Genomic DNA, 22,475 nt, shown 5'->3' on the forward strand with positions numbered 1-22,475 from the left:
CACATTAAACTATCCTTACTGGAAAACTGTGTGTATTTGCTACCTAAACAAATAAAGATAAGCTGACAGACATTGTATTAAAATGCAGAGCTTTACAAAAAAAGAACACACACACAAAAACCTCCTTTGATTGTATCTAATAATTGTTTTATATCATTCAAGGCTGATTTTAGATTTTAAAAGTTGGCTACAATCATATGTTTTTTTAAAATATTCCTTTACTGAGTAACTGTGATGATTTTTTTTGCAATAATAATTTGCATGTATAGTCTGACATGATGGACAGGGATGGCATGTTAAACATCTGGACATATTACGTCTGACTATACATTTATACCTTTCATGTAACAACGTACATCTCAGTACACAAAGTACAAAGGTATAGATGCTCTAGAAGGGAACTGGAGACTTGAGAGCAGTTGATTAAATCAGTTTGTGCTGAGAGCCCCACTTTCCCTGTACGTTTCCTGGGCTGTGAGCAATGCTGAGGCAACGTGCCTGGAAGTATGTGGCAAACTCAAGGGCATTTGGTGAGTAAAAGCTGATTTACTCCAATGAAACTCCTCTGTCCATTTCCACAAGAGGAGACTAGTATGGAGGTACTGACAGAAGAGAGGGTATTTTTCATGTTAATCTCTCTCACAAAGTACTAAGCCATTGGAACTATACCCTCGGAGGGTGTTGCCTAGAGTACTAGCTTTGCATATCCAGGACAGAGACATGAAGATAACTGGGATGACTGCATCAGAACCCAAAACCATTGTCCCACTATAGTGACAGATTCTCACCGTGGCATGTGGCCCCAAATGGAAATGCCTGTCTCTGGGCTGCTTATGTCTGTTTCTGAATGTGTGACTGTGTACACATGTGCTGTTCCTAGAAATGGAATAGACGTACATGAAAATATATTCCAGGAAGTAATTAAGTGGCATGTTGGGTGTTTGATCAGATTCGGGGAAAGATTGTACCTTCTTCCTCTCATCTGTATAAATTTAAATGTTTCTCAGGGTGTGGATCGGTCTTATGGTTGTCATAATCTTAGTATGGGGGTAAAGGTTTCGTGGTTCAGCTGAGAAACATTTTTCAGGTTCATATTTCATATTTCAGTAAAGTGAAATGGGTAAATCTATTTTTTTTTTCTATTGACACAAAATGGGATTACTTGGAGTCCTTGTGAAAAGATAATATATGATCAGCCTTCTGGACAACCCAGCTGGTATGTCATCAAAAAAAATGTGAGAAACATCAATTGGCTAGTCTTTCATCTGTCCATTTCTTAGACTCGTTCCCCCAAAAAGTAACTCTTTAATTTAAGGATTTGGCATATTACAAAGCAATGCTTTACCTGGAGTTAATACCTGTTGGAAATCAAAAAAGAGTGTATTTCTAGGACGGTAGAAACAGGGTTTCTATAGGCAATTCAGTGCTAATTCTTCTTTTATTACCTTATTTTTATCCCTCATATCAGATTTCTTTTATGCAATCTATTCTGCAAGCAAAAACCAAAATTGAGGACAACTATTTATAAAATGAAAATATATTTAGGATACTTTGGCGGGTTATTTTTTTAATAATATATTTCTCCTCTGAACTATTTAAGATATGAGCCAGAGGATTGGAAACATGATAAATCCTACTTGATTAAAATCTGAATTTAGGGCTTTGCTTTTAGAGGAAACACTGCCCAACTGGAAAGTATTAATAATGAATTTGATATATAGGCTTGGTACCTAATAATTACAATGATTCCAGTCTTTTTAAAAGTGTGTATTGTCTACTTGGTACCACATTATATCATTGATCTTCAGAACAAGTCAGTGCTTTTTATTATCTTCGTCCTATGTAGTTAAGAAGCTAAGGTTTATATATTTTTTTAAATTGTCACCTGAGGGCATGCTTAGAGAGAAGAAGGAAGGGAGAGAAAGAGAAAAATATTACTGTGAGGGAGAAACATTGATCGGTTGCCTTCTGTAGGTGCCATGACTGGATCAAACCTGCATCCCAGGTATGTGCCCTGACCAGGAATCGAACCAGCGGCCTTTCGGTACCCAGAACAACACTCAACCAGCTGAGCCACTCTGGCCGGGCAAGGCTGAGACATTGTAAAGTAGTTAGTCCAAGTGGGTACTGCTAGTAAGCGGTGAAATGGGGATTACATAAAGGCCAACTGATGGAGAGTCCCTATTCTTAACCACTCAATTATATTGTCCACCAGAATCTGTAATTTCACACCGGCTGCGTGGGGAAGTGTGCAGATTGGCCCGTGTGTGAGGATGGTGGCGTGGAATCGCTGAGTCGTTGACACTTTGTTTTTCTGCCTGTAGGCCCGTGGGGCAGGTGTGCCGGAGACTGCGGAGCTGGAGGAGTCCAGACGCGTGCGCTGTGGTGCTTCCACTTCGACGGCTGGACAAGTCACCTCTCTAACTGTGATGAGAGCAGCAGGCCTCCAAAGGAAAGAAGCTGTTTCCGAGTCTGTGACTGGCACCGCGACCTCTTCCACTGGGAGGTTTCCGACTGGCACCACTGCGCGCTTGCTCCGGCCACCCCGGGCCACGCGGGGCCGCGGACTGCGGAGTGCGTGACGGCGCAGCACGGGCTGCAGCACCGCACTGGGCGCTGTGTTCAGAGGTGGAACGGAACCGTGGTTGCGAATGAAATATGTGAACACTTTGCCCCCCAGCCCCCCACGGAACAAGCTTGCCTGATTCCTTGTCCCCGGGATTGTGTTGTATCTGAGTTCTCACAGTGGTCCACGTGTAGCAAGGGCTGTGGGAAGCAGCTGCAGCACAGAACTCGCGTGGCCATTGCGCCCCCTCTCTATGGAGGTTCTCAGTGTCCCAATCTGACTGAGTCAAGAATCTGTGACGCCCCCATTTCCTGTCCACTCGGGGAAGAGGAATATACTTTTAGCCTTAAAGTTGGACCGTGGAGTAAATGTAGACTGCCTCATCTTAAAGAAGTTAACCTAAACGGAAGACCTGTTCTGGATTTGAGCTCTGATTCCAAGGAGCGCGTCACCTCCAGGCATCAGAGTTACAAGCCACATCACCATGCCAAGCCCTGGGACATAGAGATCGGCTATCAAACCCGGCAGGTTTGGTGTACAAGAAGTGATGGGAAAAATGCGATGTTAAGGTAGGAGGCCTTCAGTATTTATATCTTTGATTCACCTAAATATCGTACAGTATAATTTTATAAGGTTTCTTTATGATTTTCTACAAAAGGAAAATTTTAATCAGGTTTTGGGTTTGGGTTTTTAGAAGTTTTATTTGAGAAGTCTTCAATTTCAGTTATGAAAATTTCAGAGTGTAGACCAGGCAATGCTCTAAATTCTTGCATAATTGCTAGTGCAAATTTATTGGATGTCTATATTTACACATTTTATCAAATATCAATCAGTTAAAACAAAAATCTTTTGTTACTATAGTAATAAAAGATATAAATATTCATGCTCACTCTCAAATTTGTGATATAAATTATTTATATTATCATTTTTCATAATGTTTATGTTTCTTAAACTTATTTTGTTTTTGCTTGTTAAGTTTTGTTTTCATGATTAAGAAGTGTTTTTATGTTTGATATACATTTATTTTTATAGTAGTAACAATACCGATGTTAATCCAAGACTGCTTTCTTTAGCATTGATTTGATAAAAATGTTAACAGCAAAGAATTAGAATTACAATCTATAGTAGGAATGAAGTAAAACTTTTTAAAGCAATAGTTTAGGTTTCAAGATTTTGGTAATCTTTGTATTTTAAATTGTAGGATAAAATATCATGGCATAAGCCCAGAGAACTATGTTGAAAGTAATATATTTGTTTAATTTTCCCCCAGAAAGTCTTAAATGGAAGCACTGGTATATTGCCAAGTTTGTTCCAAATTAAGATGCCTTTCAATAGCATTTAAATTACTAAACAATGAAACACTCATCTTTAGAATTAATCATTATCATCAGTTACTGTTTTCTGGGGACCCGCAGCTGGCTACCTCTGCTGTTCAAGAACAAAATAATGTGGTGATTTCTTTTTTCATATGACTCCACAAATGAACATATTTTATCTTTGATGTTTCATTCTGATTTATACAATTGGCAAGTCCATTGAAAAGTGATTTTCTGCCTTTTATTGCCTGACTCTGTGAATCCCAAAAGATTAAGAAGATGGTTTGTGTTATTATTATTTGACCATGTGGGTGGAATTTTGTAAAAACATTGTTTCCTTAATATTCTACATTAGATTATTACATAGAATAGTTTCATTTTTAGTTTGTATGTTTTTACCAAGTTCTTTTTAAAAATATTAAGAGACTTTATTTTTAAAGCAGTTTTATATTTACAGTAAAATTTAGTGGAAAATACAGTGTTCTCATGTATCTTCTTATTACTCCCCCTCCACACATATCTTGTATTAATGTAGTATATTTGTTATAAAAATGAGCCAATATCAATAAATTACTATTGACCATAGTACATTGGAGTTCAGTTTGTATTATACATTATATGGGTGTGTTCCAATATATAATGATGTGTATCCGTCATTGCTGTATCATACAGAATAGTTTCACTGCCCTAAAAATGAGTATTCTGTCTATTAATCTCACTCTTCTCCCTGAATCCCTGCTAACTCTTGATTTTTAACTATCTCCATAGTTTTGCCTTTTTCCAGAATGTCGTAGAATTGGGCTAATGCAATGTATGGCCTTTGCTGTTTAGCTTTGTTCACTTAGCAGTATACATGTAAGGATCCTCCATGTCTGTTCACGGATGCACCACAGTTTATTTACCCATTCACCTACCGAAGGACATATTTGTTGCTTCCAGCTTTCAGCAATTATGTATAAAGCCGCTATAAACATTCATGTGAGATTTTTATGTGGACATGTGTTTTCAATGCATGTTGGTAAATACTGATGAGAACAATTCATGAATATTATAATAAGAGTGTATTTTGTTTGTAAGAAATTGCCAAAAGGTCTTTCAAAGTGGCTGTATAATTTTTCATCTCCAGTACCAATGAATGAGAATTCCAACTGCTTTGCATAGTGGCCAGATTTGATGTTCTCATTGCTTTGGGTTTTAGCCATTTTAATAGATGCATAATGGTATCTGTTTAATTTGCAATTCCTTAATGATGTATGATGTCCAGCACCTTTTCATATGTTTATTTTCCATCTGTATATCTTCCACGGTCAGGTGTCTGTTTAGATCTCTAGCCTATTTATTGAGTTGTAGGTTTTTTTTCCCTTATTGTTGCGTTTAAGAGGTCGTGTATGTGTGTGTGTGTGTGTGTGTGTGTGTGTATTTATTTTTTGACTCCTCACCCAAGGATATTTTTCTGTTTATCTTCAGTTAGAGTGGGAGGGAGGGAGGGAGGGGGGGGAGAGAGAGAGAGAGAGAGAGAGAGAGAGAGAGAGAGAGAGAGAGAAACATTGACATGAGAGAGACACATCAACTGGCTGTCTCCCTCACGACCCCAAACAGGGCTGGGAACGAACTGCAACTGAGGTCCCTGCCCTTGACCGAAATCGAACCCACAACTGAACTCAGCAGTCCATGGGCCAATGCTCTCCCACTGAGCCAAACTGCCCAGGGCTTTTTTGTATATTTTGAATACCAGTCCTTTATTAGATATATGTTTTTTTTTTAATATTTTTTTGTGTTTTTTTTTTTAGAGAGAGAGAGAGAGGAAGGGAGATAGTGATAGAAACATTGATGTGAGAAAGAGACTTCGATTGACTGCCTCCTGCACACCCCCTACTGGGGATCGAGCCCTCAACCTGGGCATGTGCCCTGACTGGGAATCAAACCCAGACCTCTTAGTCCATGGGATGGATGACACTCAATCCACTGAGCCACACCAGCCGGCCTAGATATGTGTTCTAAAATTATCTTCCAGTTTGTGATCTTTTTATTCTCATAACAATGTCTTTCACAAAGAAGTTTTTTTTTGTTTGTTTGTTTTGTTTTGTTTATATTTTACCTTACTGAAGTCAAATGTATCATTATTTCTGTCATGGATCATTCTTTGGTATTAAACCTAAAAAACAAGAAAAAAAATCACCAAACCCAAGGTCAACTATATTTTATCTGATGTCATCTTCTAGAGGTTTTATAGTTTGAAATTTTACATTTAGGTTTATGATCTATTTTGAGTGAATTTTTGTGAAAGGTGTAAGGTCTGTGTCTGTGTCTTGATTTTTTGGTTGTTCTATCACCATTTGTTAAAAAGACTATTCTTTCTCCACTGACTTGCCTTGTTCCTTTGTCAAAGATCATTTGAGTCTCTTTGTGTGGATGTATTTCAGTGGATTGCATTTATCCATTTATATATCCCTTGCCAGTTACAAACTGTCTTCAGTACTAAGGCTTTGTCATAAGTCCTAAAGTTGGGTAGTCAGTTCTCTAAATTATTTTTTAGCATTGTGTTGACTGTTCTGGGTCTTTTTTCTTTTCATATAAACTTTTGAAGTACTTTGTCCATATCTGCAAAATAATTATCTTGTATAAATCAATTTGGGAAGAACTAACATCTTGATAATATTTAATCTTTCTATTTATGTACATGGACTATCCATTTATTTAAATTTTTCTTTGATTTTTTTCATCAGAGTTTTGTACTTTTTCTCATATAGATCTTGTACATATTTTGTATATTGTTACTTGAGTATTTCACATTTTTTGGTGCTAATATAATTGTATTGTGTTTTTAATTTTAAATTCTGTATTTTCCATTGCTGGTATACCTGATAGCATTTGACTTAGGCATATTAATTGTGTATTCTGCAAGTTTGTTATAGTTGCTTATTTGTTTTAGGAGACTTTTGTTGTTGTTGTTGTTATTGATTCTTTGGGATTATCTGTGTAGACAACTATATCGTTTGCAAACAAAGACAGTTTTCATTCCTTTCTTTTCAATCTGTATACCTTTTATTTCCTTTTCTTGTTCTATTGCATCATCTAGTATTTATGATATAAATAGAAGTAGTGAGAAGGGACATCTGTGCTTTGTTCCTCATCTTAGCAGAAAAGCATCTGGCTTCCCATAATTAAATATAATGTTATCTGCAGGGATTTCATACATGTTCTTTATCCAGTTGAAGAAGTCACCCTCTATTCCTAGTTTGCTGATAATTTTTATCATGCATAGGTATTAGTTTTTGTCAAGTGCTTTTTTTTTCATGTATGCATAGGACTATATGACTTTTCTTTTAAAGCCTGTTGATATGATTGCATTAATTGATTTTTTTGAATGTTGAACAAGTTTTGCATACCTCAAGTAAATCACACATGCTTTAGATGTATTATATTTTTACATATTGTTGGATATTTACTAATATTTTGTTGATAATATTTTTTTTTAATTTTTTTCTTTTTTAATCCTCACCTGAGGGTATTTTCCCATTTTTTGTACAGATAGAATGGGAGGGAGAGAGAGGAAGGGAGAGAGAGAGAGAAACATCGATGTGAAGGGACACATCGAGTGGCTGCCACCCGCACGACCAACCAGGGCCGGGGACAAACTGCAACCGAAGTACATGCCCTTAGCGGGAACCGAACCCGGGTCTCTCCGGACCGCAGGCCGACACTCTGACCGCTGAGCCAAACTGGCCAGGGCTTGTTGATAATATTTTGCATACAAGTTCATGAGAGAGATCAGTCTTAATTTTTCTTTCTTGTAATGTCTTTGTTCTGGTTTGGTATTGAAATATGGCTGGCTTCATTGAATGAATTGAACATATGTCCTCTACTTTGATTTTCTGAAATAGATTACAGAGAATATAGATAGATAGATAGATAGATAGATAGATAGATAGATAGATAGATAGATAGATAGTCTGGCCAGTGTGGCTCAGTGGTTGAGCATCAGTCCATGTACCGAGAGGTCACTGGTTAGATTGCTGGTCAGGACACAAGCCCAGGTTGTGGGCCAGATCCCCATGGGGGGCATGCAGGAGGTGGCCAATCAATGTTCTTTCTCATCATGATGTTTCCATCTCTCTCTCCCTCTCACTTCCTCTTCCTCTAAAATCAATAAAGGAAAAAAAATATATATATATAAAATTTCTTCCTTGAATGTTTGGTGGAATTTAACACTGAACCCATCTGATCCTGGTGCTTTATGTTTTGACAGGTTATTAATTATTGATTCAATTTGTTTAATAGATATAGATCTATTCAGATAATAAATTTCTCCTTATGTGAGTTTTAGCAGAGTGTGTCATTTAAGGAATTTAATTGTTCACCTAAGTTATCAAATTTGGGGGCATAAACTTGTTTATAATATTCCTTTATTATCCTTATAATGTCCAGGGGATTATTAGTGATGACCCCTCTTTCTTTACTGATATTAGTATTTTGTATCTTCTCTTTCTCTTTTTTGTCCTTAGTTAGCCTATCCAGAGGTTTTCATTGAGCTCTTTTTTTCCCCAAAGAACCAACTTTTGATTTTAGTTATTTTTTCTATTTATTTTCTATTTCCAATTTTATACATTTCAGCTCTACTTTTTATTATTTAATTCTTCTTATTTTGGATTTAATTTGTTAATTTTCTATTTCCTAAAGGGGAAGGTCAGGTTATTGATTTTAGATATTTACTGTTTTCTAATATGCAAATTCAACACCACAAATTTTCTTCTTAGCACTGCTTTCATTGCATTCCCTATATTTTAATTGTGATTTAGTCCAAATTTTTGTATAATTTCTTATGATATATATATATATATATATGATATTTAGACCTTGTAGTATTTAAAAGTGAGTTGTTTAAACTCCAAGTATTTGGGGGGTTCTCCAGCCATCTTTCTGTTATTTATTTGTAATTTATAATTTCATTGTGCCCTGAGAACATGTTTTGTATAATTTCTATTCTTTTAGATGTGTTAAGGTATGCTTTTGTAGGCCAGAAATGTGGTCTGTCTTGGTGAATGTTCTGTGTAAGCTTGAGAGAATGTGCATTCTTTGTTGGATAAAGTATTCTATAAATGTCAATTATGCCCAGTTGATTAATGGTGCTGTTTAGTTCAACTATGTCCTTACTGATTTTCTGCCTGTTGGATCTGTCTATTACTAATAGAGGAGTGCTGAAGTCTCCAGCTATAATAGTGGAATCATCTATTCTTCTTTGAAGTTTTAACTGTTGTTAGGTATATACTCATTCAAGAATTGCTATGTCTTCTATGAGAATTGACCATTTTATTGTTATGTAATGCCTATTTTTATGCCTGATAATGTTCCTTGCTCTAAAATCTGCTCTGTCTGGAATTAATATAACTACTCCAGTTTTCTTTCGATTACTGTTATCATGGTATATCTTCTCTTTCCCTTTACTTTTTAATCTATTTGTGTCCTTATATTTAGTTTACGTTTCTTGTAGGAGTACAAAGTTGAATCTTGTTTAGACAAGTCTCAGTCCCTTAATTGATATATTTATATCATTAACATTTAAAATGATTATTTATATAACTGGATTAACATCTATCACATTTCTTATGTTTTTTCATTCATTGCCTATGTTCTTTGTTTCACTTATAGACTTCTGATTTTAATTGAACATTTTATATTATGTCATTTTGTCTCCTCTTTGAGCATATCAATTTTACTTTTTCTTTCTACCTGTTTCAGCGGTTGCCTTAGAGTTTACAATGTAAATTTACATCTAAACTAAGTCCACTTTCAAATAACACTGTACCACTTCACTCCCAGTGCAAGTACCTTATAGCAGAGTATTTCCAGTCCCCTTTTTCCATCCCTTATAGCTATTCATTCTACTTACCCCAACTGAGAATCACTGAATACACTGTTATTATTATTTTGAACAGATTACTAACTATTAGATCAACTATGAATACAAATAAAATATTTTATTTTACTGTCTTTATTTCTTCTCCAACAGAAGAAATATACAGAGCTAAGTTTCTGTAGATCTACGTTTCTGACCTATATGTATTATTTTCTTTTTTCTGAAGAACTTTTCTTAACATTTCTTGCAAGGCAGGTCAGGTCTATTGGTGAAAATTTCCTCAGTATTTGTTTGAGAAAGTATTTATTTCTCTACATTTAAAATACAATTTTTAAAATCATAAAAGATAATATCAGTAGGTGGATTTTCAGTTGGTAGATTTTTTTTTTTTCTTTCAGCAATACTTTCTTTGTGCTTACATGGCTTCTGAAAAGAAATCTCATGTAATTCTTAGCCTTTCTCCTCTATACCTAAGGTGTTTTACCACCCCTCATTTTTTACTTCAACTTCTAAGATTTACTCTTTGTCTTTCATTTAGTGCAGTTTGAATATGGTATACCCAGGTATAGTTTTTTTAAATATGTTATTTTATTTTATTATTTATCCTGTGCTTAGTGTTCCCTGAGCTTTTTGGATCTTGGTTTGTTTGTCCTCAATTTTAGAAAATTCCTACTTATTGTTACTTCAAATGTGTCCTCTGTTTCTTTTTCTTCTGATATTCCCATTACATCGATATTACACTGCTTGTAATTGTCCTAAAGTTCTTGGATAGTCAATTATGTATTTTTAATTTTTTTCTTTTACATTTCAGTTTTGGTTTCTATTGACATTTTTCAATCTCAGTGATTTATTTCCTGGTTTTTTTCAGCTTATTGATGAGCCCATCAATGGACAATCTTCGTTTTTGTTTCAGTATTTGGATCTCTATTATATCATTTTGATTCTTTCATGGAATTTACATCTTCTACTTATAATACCCATTTTTGGTTGCTTAGTATCTATTTTTACATTAGAGCCTTCAGCATATTAATTATAGTTATTTTAAAACTTCCAGTGTAATATACCAAAATTTCTCCTATATCTTAGTCCGAATTTGATGCTTGCTCTGTCTTTTCAAATTGTATACTTTACCCTTTGGTGTGCCCTGTATTCTTCTTTTTTATTTATTTATTGATTGATTGATTGATTGATTGATTTGTACATGCCTCTAGCGGGAACCAAACCCGGGACTCTGGTCCACAGGCCGATGCTCCAACCACTGAGCCAAACCGGCCAGGGCCCTGTATTCTTCTTTAACAAGCCAGATACACTAGATGAAAGTAACAGAAAGATAGGCTTTTAGTGTGAGGGTTAGCACTTATTTGGCTAGAAGTCAGGCTATGTTTGCCGTAGCTAGAGGTGCTAAAGTCTAAAATATTAAGCATTTCTCTGGTATCCTTTTTTTTTTCTTCCTTATTGTCTTTGTGTTTCCTTAGAGAATTCTTCCCAAATGAGGTCCGGGACATGCAGTTCTTGCTGTTGTAACTCCCTGTTACTATACAGGAGCTTTATTGATGATAGGCTGAGCTTTAGGCGGGGAGAAGAGCTGTCTTTCCTTCTTGCTTACATAATTTAGGAAGGCTAGAGGGGGCTGCAGTGGGGATTTTCCTTCCCCCAGGCCACTTACACTGTGGTGAAATCCCAGTTGGTTGGGTTTTGGTAAAATAGTTTGAGGGCAGACCTTTTTAAGAAGAATTCTCTGGATATATTTCAAAAAGGCTACATTTCCCTGCTGGGAGCATGAGGAGGTTTTTCTCCTTACTGTGTAAACCTGGTAGTACTCCCAGGGTAGTAGTCCTGACAATGTGGGACCTCTACTGGGACTCACTCTACCCAGAGTTTTAACCAAGTCTTCCGATGTCGTGCTAGTTCCCTCATCTTCTCCTGGGCGCCCCGTCATCTGTGAGCCTGGCCTCCACCTGTCTGTCTGATTTTGAGGGCAGCCATCTTCCCTGTGGTCCAGCTTTTCTGAGAGACCTAAGAATAGTTGCCGATTTCCTTTGTTCAGCCTTTTTTGTTGTTGTTATGGGGACTGCAGCGACACCTTCCAAGCTGAAACCGAAGCCAGAAATCACCACGTTCTCTTCTGAGCTCGAGGCAGCAGATGGAACCAAAACAACTATTTGTTTTCTTACATGATATCACGAAATCTGTACTCTTCATTTCATTTAGTCATCAAAGCATTATGAAATTACTCACACACTCTCATGAAATGATGAGATGCAGTGGGGACATGTCTGTTTTGCTACCTTCCACTGCAGTCGCCGAACATCACCCTTGACATCTGTGCGTCCGTGCTGTGGACACAGTTGTCTCATTTCCGTCCAACCTGATGGACTCTGAACTGTGTGGGCAGAGTCAACCACGCTTATTTTGAAAGGCTAAATCTATCTCTGAAAAGTCCACGTGTGTGTGTGTGTGTGTGTATCTGATGCATTCAGGAAAGCATTGTTGTTTTGTGTGTCTGTTGACCTCTAGGATGAACTTGAAGTTTCTCATAAACATTAAAAATTGCCCCAAGGTATGGACTCCTTTTCCTCACATCTACCTTTACATCACTTTCTTTTTGTGGATTCTGGGAGACTGTGGGGACAGGTGGCATTTTGTTTTCTCTTTTTTGATCATGGCAATGGCTGATTATCATACCATTTATAACAGGAGGTCTCTCTCTTGACTTTGTAATGAAAGCTCCTGTTTGTGTCTTTCTGGAAAGTCACATTTCAATCTAGGACACTGCAGAGCTCTTATTAATGCCCTGTACTAGCTCTCCCATTGATTACCGCACATTTTGATAATCACCTCCAGCAATTTCCCTCCATAGTTATGTGTGCAATGTGGTAGGCAATTCTGTTATTCTTGGTGCCTCTCTGCTCCCTAATCATTCATTTGCCTATTGGATTTACATATCTTTTGTTTGTAAGTTTCTCATTGTATATCCTATTTACTTAATTTGTCTTTTATTTTGACAGGAGTTTCTCTGAGATTCGATTACATTTTAAAATAGCTATCCTACAGCTGTTCATTATTCTTTCTCAGATATCAGTTATGCTATTATTGATTTTTTTATAATACCTTAATTTAATGAAATGAAGTAGTCTATATTCAGTCTTTTTTCGCTTTCTTTTTTTTTAAATACAAATGAATCTGAATTATGAAATTTGATCTGTAGACTAGGCAGCCAGTCAGTTTATATGAGTATGAAAATGATTCTGATTCAATTTATTGTTTGTGTGAAAAAAATTCAGATTAATGTTATGGATTTTACTTTTAATTTAATATTGAGGAACATTTGGCATGGGCACTGGTTTAGAGCTGTGATCATTTGGTACAATCGAAACATACTCTAAATTCTCAGGCTACTATAATGATTTCCCCTGAAAGGAGTTCCTGAAGGATATTAAATTTTAACTGTATAAAAGAAACATTATTGCTAAAGCTCAAATATTATTGTTACTTTGTTTTTTATCTCTATTATGAAAATAGACTTGGAAAAAAATTTTCTGTTCCTATCCTTACTAAAACATAAACAAATGCATGCCCAAGCAAGAAAGGTCTTCTTAGTAATTGTTTTTTGAACACAGTCGAGAATATTTTGCTTTTGTTTTGTTGGTGGTAATGGAGGATTTTGTCTTTTCTCTCTTTCCCTCTCTCTGTCTTTTAGTTTTCTTTCAGCTTTAGATTTTATTTTCCTTTTCTTATCTGTAATTTAAAAAAATATGTATATTGAACATAAGCATTTTCTAGAAGTCAAAATTATACATAAAGTTAACCCTGGCCAGCATAGCTCAGTGGTTAGAGCATCAGTCCCAGAACCCAAGGGTTGCAGGTTTGATTCCCTGTCGAGGTCATGTTCTTGGGTTGCAAGTTCAATTCTTGGCTGGGTTGAAGCATGTTTGGTAGGCAACCAATCTGTGTGTCTCTCTCAGATTTATGTTTCTCTCTCTCCCTCCCTCCCTCCCTCCCTCCCTCCCTCCTTTCCTTCTACTCTCTCTAAAAATTAATGGAAAAATACCCTTGGGTGAAGATTAAGAGCAACAAAAAATATATACATAAAGTTAGATTCAAAGGAGCATTACTCTCTCCTAAAAACCTTAATCCTGTGTCTTCTACCCCTTGTAGATATTGAACTTTTTGTTTTTCAGTTTATGTTCTTTGTGTTTCTTTTTATTTTACACAAAAGGTAGCATAATCTCTTTTGCACTGTTTTTCACTTAATATTATTTCCTAGAAAGTACTCTATTCAGTTATTCAAGAGCCTCCTGTTCCTTTTAGTACAGTTGCGTAGTGCTTCATTGAGAGTATACACCACAGACTATTCAAATGAACTTTTATGCTTGGGCATATAGGTAGTTTCCAACATTTTACAATTAAAAATAATTTTTCACTGACTAACTTTTAGCTCATGATTTCCATTTTGTCTCAGGTGTATTTTCAGGATAAATTCTTGGAAATGTGATTGCTCGGTAAAGGATAATGCATACGCGTTTTGTTAGATACTGCAATTCTTCATGGGAGTGAGGCCATAGCAGGAACCTTACAAAGAGTGTCTGTCAAGCTTTTGAATTTATTTGCCAATGAAATGTGATTAATGATGTCACAATAGAGTTTTAATTTCCATTTATCTTATATGTATGAATTTGAACATTTACCCATCTACTTAGGGGCCATACTTATAGGTCATTTTGTGAAATGCTTGTTTATATTGTTAGTCTGTATTTCTAAATGGAGTTTTGTCTTTTCTCTCATTTTTAGATCTTTGTAGTTAGGGATATTATCCCTGGATCTGTCATATGTTCTCATTTTGTCTCTCAGTTGGCAGTCTGTGTTTTGACTTTGCTTATGGGGATTTTTTTAACCCAAACATTGTCTTAAATTTCTATATTGTCATTCATATGTATGGATATAATTTGGAATTTTAGTCATGTTGGAAGGCCTTTCCCACTGGTTTCTTCTACTGTGTGCCTAATTTTGTATCTTTACATTTGAACCTTTGGTCAACTTATACTGTGTTCTTGTATATGGTGATTGTATATAGATATATCACATTTTATTTATTCATTAATTTGTCAGTAAACACTTATGTTGTTTCCATGTCTTTGCTATTATAAATAATGCTACAATGAATATGGTTGTGCAAATATATATTTTTTATTAGTGTTTTTATTTTTCTCTGGACAAATAACCAGAATTGGAATTCCTAGATGATGTGGTAGTTCTATTTTTAATTTTTTGTGGAACATTCATACTGTTTTCTACAGTGGTTGCTCCATTTTACATCTCCACCGACATTGCCTGAGGGATCCCTTTTCTTCACATCATTGCCAACACTTGTTATTTCTTGTCTTTTTGATGATAGTCATTCTAACAAGTGTGATGTGATATCTTACTATGGTTTTGGTTTGCACTTCCCTCCCCTAATGATTAGCAATGCTAAGCATAAGAATCTTTTTATGTACCTACTGGCCATCTGAATGTTCTTTTTGGAAAAATGTAAGTTTAGATCCTTTGTCTGGTTTTTGTTTATTTGTTTGTTTTTTGGTTAATCCTCACTTGAGGATATATGTCCATTGATTTTTAGATAGAGTGGAAGGCAGGGAGGGGAAGAAAGAGAGAAACATCAGTGTATCAAACCCGCAACCCAGGTACGTGCCCTTGACAGGGAATCAAACCTGAGACCCTTCAGTCTGCTGGTTGATGCTCTAACCCTGAGCCAAACTGGCTAGGGCATCTGCCTATTTTTAAATTGGATTGTTTATTTTTTTGCTATTGACTTCTATGAGTTTTTTTTATATTTTGAATATTAACCCCTTGTTGAAGATATGATTTGGCAATATTTTCTCTCATTTAGTAGACTGCTTTTTCATTTTGTTGATTTTTGCCTTTGCTGTGCAGAAGCTTTTTAGCTTGATGTAGTTCCACTTGTTTATTTTACTTTTGTTGACTTTGCCTTTGGTGTCAAATTAAAAAAAAAAATAATAATTGTCAAGACCTCTCAAGAAGTTACTGCCTGTGTTCTCTTTTAGGAGTTTATAGTTCAAGGTCTTACACTCAAGTCTTTAATCCATTTAAAGTAGTTTTTGTGTATGGTGTAAGACAGTGGTCCAGTTTCATTCTTTTGCATGTGACTATTCAGTATCACTAGCACCATTTATTGAAGAGGTGGTCCTTTTCCTATTATATATTCTTGGGTACATTGTCATAAATGAATTGACAACATGTACATGGGTTTACTTCTGGGTTCTCTATTCTGTTCCATTAATTCACATGTATGTTTTTATGTCAATAACATACTATTTTGATTACTATAGTTTTGTAGTATAGTTTGAAATCAGGAAGTGTGATGACTCCAGCTTTGTTCTTCTTTCTCAACATTGCTTTGGCTATTTGGGATCTTTTGTGGTGCCATACAAATATTAGGGTTATTTGTTTTATTTCTGTGAAAAATACCACTGAAATTTTTATTGCTTTTTTATTGAATTTGTAGGTTATTTTGGGTAGTAGGCAATTAAATTGTCTTTTTTTTTTGTATCTACATACATGTTTGGAATTAGTTTTTATCTGATCACTGCTTTAAATAGATTCCATAGATTCTAAACATGTAGTATTTTTATCATTATTTTATTTTTAAAATTCTATAAATTCTTTTTGTATTTTTCTTTTCACCAAGGTTTGTTGGATATAAGGTATTTTGATTTCCAGATAAGGAGGACACCTTGTATTGTTTCTGTGTTTTATTTTTAAATTTTAGTTTTATTGCACTGTAAACAGATTGTTTGTAATATTTCTACTTCATAGAACCTATGAATGTTTTCTTTGTGTTATAATATATAATCAATCTTTATGAATGTTCTATGTTTACGTAAGAGAAGGTATATTCTCCATCATAGGTTTTTAACATAATCTATTACTGTGTTATATCAGTTTTAAATGATTGTTGCTTATGCCTTATAATCTGATTTTTTTCTACTTTGTCATTTTTATTTATTTTTTTGTTCTTGTTTTTATTAATTATCGCCTGAGGATATTTTTCCATTGATTTTTAGAGAGAGTAGAAGTGAGGGAAGGAGGGAGGGGAAGAGAGAGAGAGAGAGAAAGAGAGAGAGAGAGAGAGAGAGAGAGATTGGTTGCCTCCCGCAGTCGCCCCTTCTGAGGACAGAGATCAAACCTGCAACCCAAGTACATGCCCTTAATTGAGAATCAAACCCATGACCCTTTGGTCCATGGGTTGACACTCTAATCACTGAGCAAAACTGGCCAGGGTTCTACTTTGTCATTTTTTCTCTCCCTTACCTTTTTGTCTTTTAGGTGAATAATTTCTACTTGTCAGAACGTGTAATGTTTATATGTTGACCTTCTACACATGACACCATTCTCATTGTTGTCTTAATTTTACAGTTAATATGTATGAAATGCTTAGGTTTGTGTTGTTTTTTTTAATCAAAGCTTTCCAAATGGTCTTTGGTTAGATAAATTCAAATTTTATCAGATTCCTATGGAAAAATCATAATTTGCAGTGTTTTCTAAATTTGGCAGATTAAAAACTACTTGAAGAGAAGCTTAGCAGGATATAATATTCTTGGTTCACATTTTTTGTTTACTTTTCTTGAAAATTGCTATTCCACTGCAGCTTTGATTTATATGTTGATTTTGAGAAGTTTGTTGCCAGTTAATTTTTGTTGTTGTTGTTTTGAAGTTATTTTATCTTTTTACCTGATTGTTTTTCTTTATCTTCAAAGTCTAATAGTTTTACTAGTATGTGTCTTGTAGTTGATTGTTTGGAGTTTTTCATGGTACCTGGTGGGTCATTTCAATGTATTTATTCAGGTCTTCTTTTATTTTGGGAAAGTTATTTTGAGGATTATATTGTAAACATTATTTTGTTCCAGTGTATTGATTTTTCCCCCAAGGACATCTACTTGGGGAAAATTTCATCTACTTTCCCTGACCCATTTCACTTCTTTATCTCATGGTTTTCTGTTTGTTTTTCCCCCTACTTTTCTTCAATGTCACATATTATGTTTTTATTTGAATTTGTTCTTATTTGGGCATCTTATAATTAAGTATTCAATTTTGAAATGATTTTTTATTTGATTTTCTATATGAGTTCAATCAATTCTCCTTTTATTTCTTCTTGCTTATCTTTTATTGCCATTGTGGTTTTAGTTTTTGTATTTCTGATTCAAGGTAGATTTTAAAAATGTTATCTTCAAATGTTTATTTGAGGATTTTTATTGAAGTTTCATGTGTCATATTACAGTTCTTTTCTGCTTTGTTTCTGGTTGTTTGGAGGAGACTTCTTACCAAACAGAAAATCTTTTACATTTTCTGATTTTTTATTGTAGTTTTGAATAGATATAGTCTGCTTTATTTCTGTTCCTATTCATTCCTTGAACTGTTCCTATTTCAAAAGCATCCTCTTCTGACTGTTTGGCCCTCTTTTGTGAGGTTTCATTTATGGATCTTGTTACTAGTAGTGGTGGTGGGGACAGATGAGTGTGTGTTGTTCCACTTGGTTTCTGCAGGTTCCTTAATCTCACTCTCACTTTTCCTTCTTTCCCTAGACTGCCTCATTTCTCAGGACCACCAGGCATTATTCTCTATGTAATTATCCTCCAAAGGAGTGCGTCTCCAAAGCTGCCCCTTCCAGGCCTGCACACTTTCCAGGCCCTTCTCTGATCTGTGCTGGGAATCACCAAGTTCCAATCAGCATTCTGCATTTTGAACTTATTGGTGAACTTTCTTGATCTGGAAATGATTTATGTGTAGTTTACCTACGTCTTTTAGTTTTCTGAGTCTTTTTGTAATGGAAACTCTTAGGATGCCCCTTCTCTACTTTCCATTCCCAGTAAATTGCATCTGTAGGTGGTCAGTGGGTAATCTGTTAGAATATTTTTCTAGTTAAGGAAGATCTGAAGGGGTGTATGGTGTGTAGGGTGTGTGTGTGTGTGTGTGTGTGTGTGCATGCATGTGTTTATGTGTTTTTGTTCTCTGTCTCCAGTGTGGTTTTATTTGATCTTCCTGTTGATATTTTGGGGGGTAGTTATGATAGGAGAAATTCAGAGTCAGGCAACTGCCATGATCTCCAAACCTGGAAGTCAAGATAGGCTTTTCCTTCTCAATGCAACTATCAGGCTTTATCAGTTTGAGCCTGTGTTAATAGCTGCCATACAGATTAACTGTAAACACAATTTTGGCTTAAAAGACAGAGGAATTTCATTTAGTCTTGGCCATTCTATATTTTTGCTGTGTGCCCATTAAAAAAAGTCACACAACTCCTTTTAGTATCAGCTTACTTCTCTGTAAAATAAGGGTAGTGGCTAAGACACTCAGATGGTTGTTAATATTGCTTTCATCTGCAACCATTTACACACCATAATCAAATATGTAACTATATATCATTCTTACCACCCTAAGAAATTTGGAGATTAAATTCATTTTATTCTGAGACTTGCACTGAATTTCATGTATCTGTTGAATACTATTTTCTAGTAACAAGAAATGAACAGAGTACTAAAAACATTCTCATTTTTATCACTTTCAAGGATGTTCCAATTTAATATATCAGTATATGTGTGCTTATCTCATATCTATAGAATAATCTCTATCCCACAGAAGCAAGTGAACAGAATATTTAAAATATATTTCTATCTTGCTATTTTAATTTTAATGCACAATTTTAGGGTTATTAACTGTTGAAAAGTTTAAAATGGTATAAATCAACAGAAATTAAGAGGTATTTTAATAGCTTTATGCCTCGTATGTTATTGAGAATTAGAAAAATCTTATATAGCTAAGCAGTATCCCCCGTTGGTATAAATTCTGACTTAATATAAACATTATCTTTGTTGAAACAGACATAAATGACCTCAAGTTAATTTGGTCAATCAGGGAAGTTATAGAGAAAATAAAACTCATAATCTCCCAGCTAAAATTTCTCAGCAATTCTTAATATTTTTTTTTAATTCAAAATTATTTCTTACATTTTTAAAATTGTCTTCCAGACAACATTAAAAAACAAAGAACAAAACAAAAACCCTCTGTTTATTCAAATGTTTTTACTTGCTGTATCTTGTAGTAGGCAGCTCGCATTTAGTCTAGTTTCTCAGGCAGCCAGGTATTTCATATACACTTCAGTGTGTACATGTTTTTCGTCTTTGGGTTATTATTCTTATTTTAAAAGGCTATTCTTATGAGTTCGAATGGTGGCAAAAAAAATGTTATCAGTTTGGAATCAAAATCATTAAAATAAATAACGTATCTTTTATTTGATTTCCGACGTCTATTATTTTAAAGCCTGTCTCAGTCCTGGATCATTTCTCTTCATTTCTCCATCCCCATTCTATTCCCGGGTGTTATTTTCATGATGTCATCTTGGAGTTATTCTTCCTGTGGGAATGGGTAAGCCCCTCAGGCGCAGCCCCTTGTCCTGCAGCTGTGATTTGTGTAAACTGCTACCGCAGGGCGAGCAGCGTTCTGTAATAGTTGGAATAACTGTGATTTCGAATGGCCCCGTTTTCTCAAGGTTTCTCAAGTACTTTGTTCATTGTACTTTCACCTCTGAAAAGTAACTTTTTAACTGCAAAGCCGATGCTGGAAGTATTAAATTCTTTTCTTTATTTTGAAGTACTCTATTTCAACAGAAACATTTCAACAGAAAACTGTGCTTACCTTCACTTCACGTTAGCCTGTGCCAACACACTGGAGATCTCACACTCACATGTGCATATTAAACAGAAACTAAAAGTGAGAGAGAAAGCAAGGAGCACGTCTCTCGAGGTCCTAGTGCACCCAGGGCTTCATCAGGAGCACTGCAAGGTAACCGGGTAAAGGACACAAATGGCATGTGCTTCCCTGTATGTAGCCATCATTGGATACTTGTCCCCAGCGATGTTTATCTCCTTTAGGTTACATTGTGAGTGAGTTCTCAGCTCGCTCCACACATCCACTCTTCAGTAGGCTGTAAAACAATGAATTTGTCAACAAAGTGTAGAAACTCTTGAGAGTCTGGTGACTTCTTAACAGCTCTGCTGTCAAACCTAATAAGTTCCTAGTTATCGCCAGTCTAAGAAAGCCTGTACAGACACCTCTAGGTAATTGTTGAAGTCCTCCCTGCAAGTATAAATTCTATAAACAAATATTAAATAATTTAGAATAAGATGAGTAGAAATGAAGCTTTCACAACTCAGTTCTTGACTCATACATTTTTAATTACTTTTAACTAGTATTTTTTTTCCCCATGTATAATGTAGATTTATCTAGCTCTTTAGGAATTTGATTTATAAATTGGTCAGTCTGTAAGTTTAGCAAAGATTTTTTTGTCAGATAACTTTTCAGATTTCTGGTTAAATAGGGCAAAATGAATGTCGCTATTTATTACTGCTATATTCTGAAACCCCCCTTAAATAAAGTGAAGGAATCAAAAGGCACAAACTCTGAAGAACAAAATCGGAAAAACTGGAAAAGCTAAAAAGAAACGCCAGCAGGTTCCGGGAGCTGAAAGCAGACAGGTGATGGGCATTTACTTCGCAGAGGAAAAGCTGGAAGCGCCCCTTCAGCTGGGGGGTCTTCCAGAAGCAAGTCAGTTTACATGGCACAGCTGTAGCAGCTGCAAAGCTCTGGCTTTCCCACTTCGCCTCTTCCATTGCACAGAGAAAGGTGTTTCACTGTCTCCTTTGCAGTTATCCTGGGGACATTTGACCGAGCTCTGACCAATGAAATGTGGGCAGGTGTAACAGAATCACTTCTAGGCTAAAGTCAGCCGTCACTTTGGGCCGTCCTCCCACTCTGCCTTTCTTTTCTAAAGGTGGATTTGGAAGCCATGTGTTCTAGATGGTCAATCTGTGAGACAAATGCAAACTGGATCCTTAAGTCTTCGGGCAGAGGAGTGCCTTCTAGGAGAGCTGAATTACCTGCATCAAACTGCATGCAGAAGGAAAATGAACACTTGGTCTGTTCAAGCACTGAGATTGCAGGGTGTATTTGTTACCACAGTACTAATTAGTGCTAACTAATACAAGATTCTTGGAAGGCTTAAGAATTATAGGTAGTAAATAACTCTGAAAAAAAATTGTTTAATAAGCCTAAAAATTATTCCTTTACCTACAGACCATAGTGTGAGTGGGAAGCATCATTCTGTGAAAATGCAGGTTAAATAAAAGCCCATACATAGCTTGTGAGAGCACCCTGATGGTTTATAATCGTGATGCAAGGGGGGGGGGGTTCGATTCAGGAAAAAATGGTGAGCTAAAGAGTAAAGGCTGATGGAGACCAACATTTGAGGGTCCGACATAAAATGGTCTGAGTTCTGCATAGTTAGTCAACAATAATGTTTACTATTTGATGAGCCCTACCTATACTAAAAGAGCTTCCAATCTGTGCTTGTGGTAACTTACTCTAATCCATAAGGGCAACAGATCACTAAAGTTAGAATTTATATTGTCAAAGACAGGAAGTGTAATATCTCATTCATGAAATAAAAGCAGGATGTTATTAAAAAGAAATGAGTAGGAAGTAAGAGAAATCTTAGACATTAAATATTTGATCGCAATGTGTGTTTAAGAATTAATGAAACGTTCAAAGATAATTTTGAAGACGTTTTGAAAGAAAAAAACACTGAACATAGAGAAAATATATTCAAATCACGTAAGTTAAATATGATGGGTAGAATGTATACAATGTTGATGTTTCCAAAATTGGA

The 22,475-nt window shown here is 35.5% G+C and overlaps 1 protein-coding gene across 1 annotated transcript in view; it reads left to right on the top strand.

Annotated features, from left to right (window-relative positions):
* Positions 1 to 22,475, top strand: part of THSD7B (thrombospondin type 1 domain containing 7B) — an 848,907-nt gene that overhangs the window by 283,565 nt on the left and 542,867 nt on the right. Inside the window, exon 3 of the mRNA XM_036254339.1 lies at positions 2,325 to 3,135. Within this exon, the coding sequence (XP_036110232.1) occupies positions 2,325 to 3,135 (811 nt within the window). The remainder of the gene's footprint in view (positions 1 to 2,324; positions 3,136 to 22,475) is intronic.

The sequence above is a fragment of the Molossus molossus genome, unplaced genomic scaffold (assembly GCF_014108415.1).
Source record: "Molossus molossus isolate mMolMol1 unplaced genomic scaffold, mMolMol1.p scaffold_m16_p_11, whole genome shotgun sequence".
Classification (NCBI taxonomy): Eukaryota; Metazoa; Chordata; class Mammalia; order Chiroptera; family Molossidae; genus Molossus; species Molossus molossus.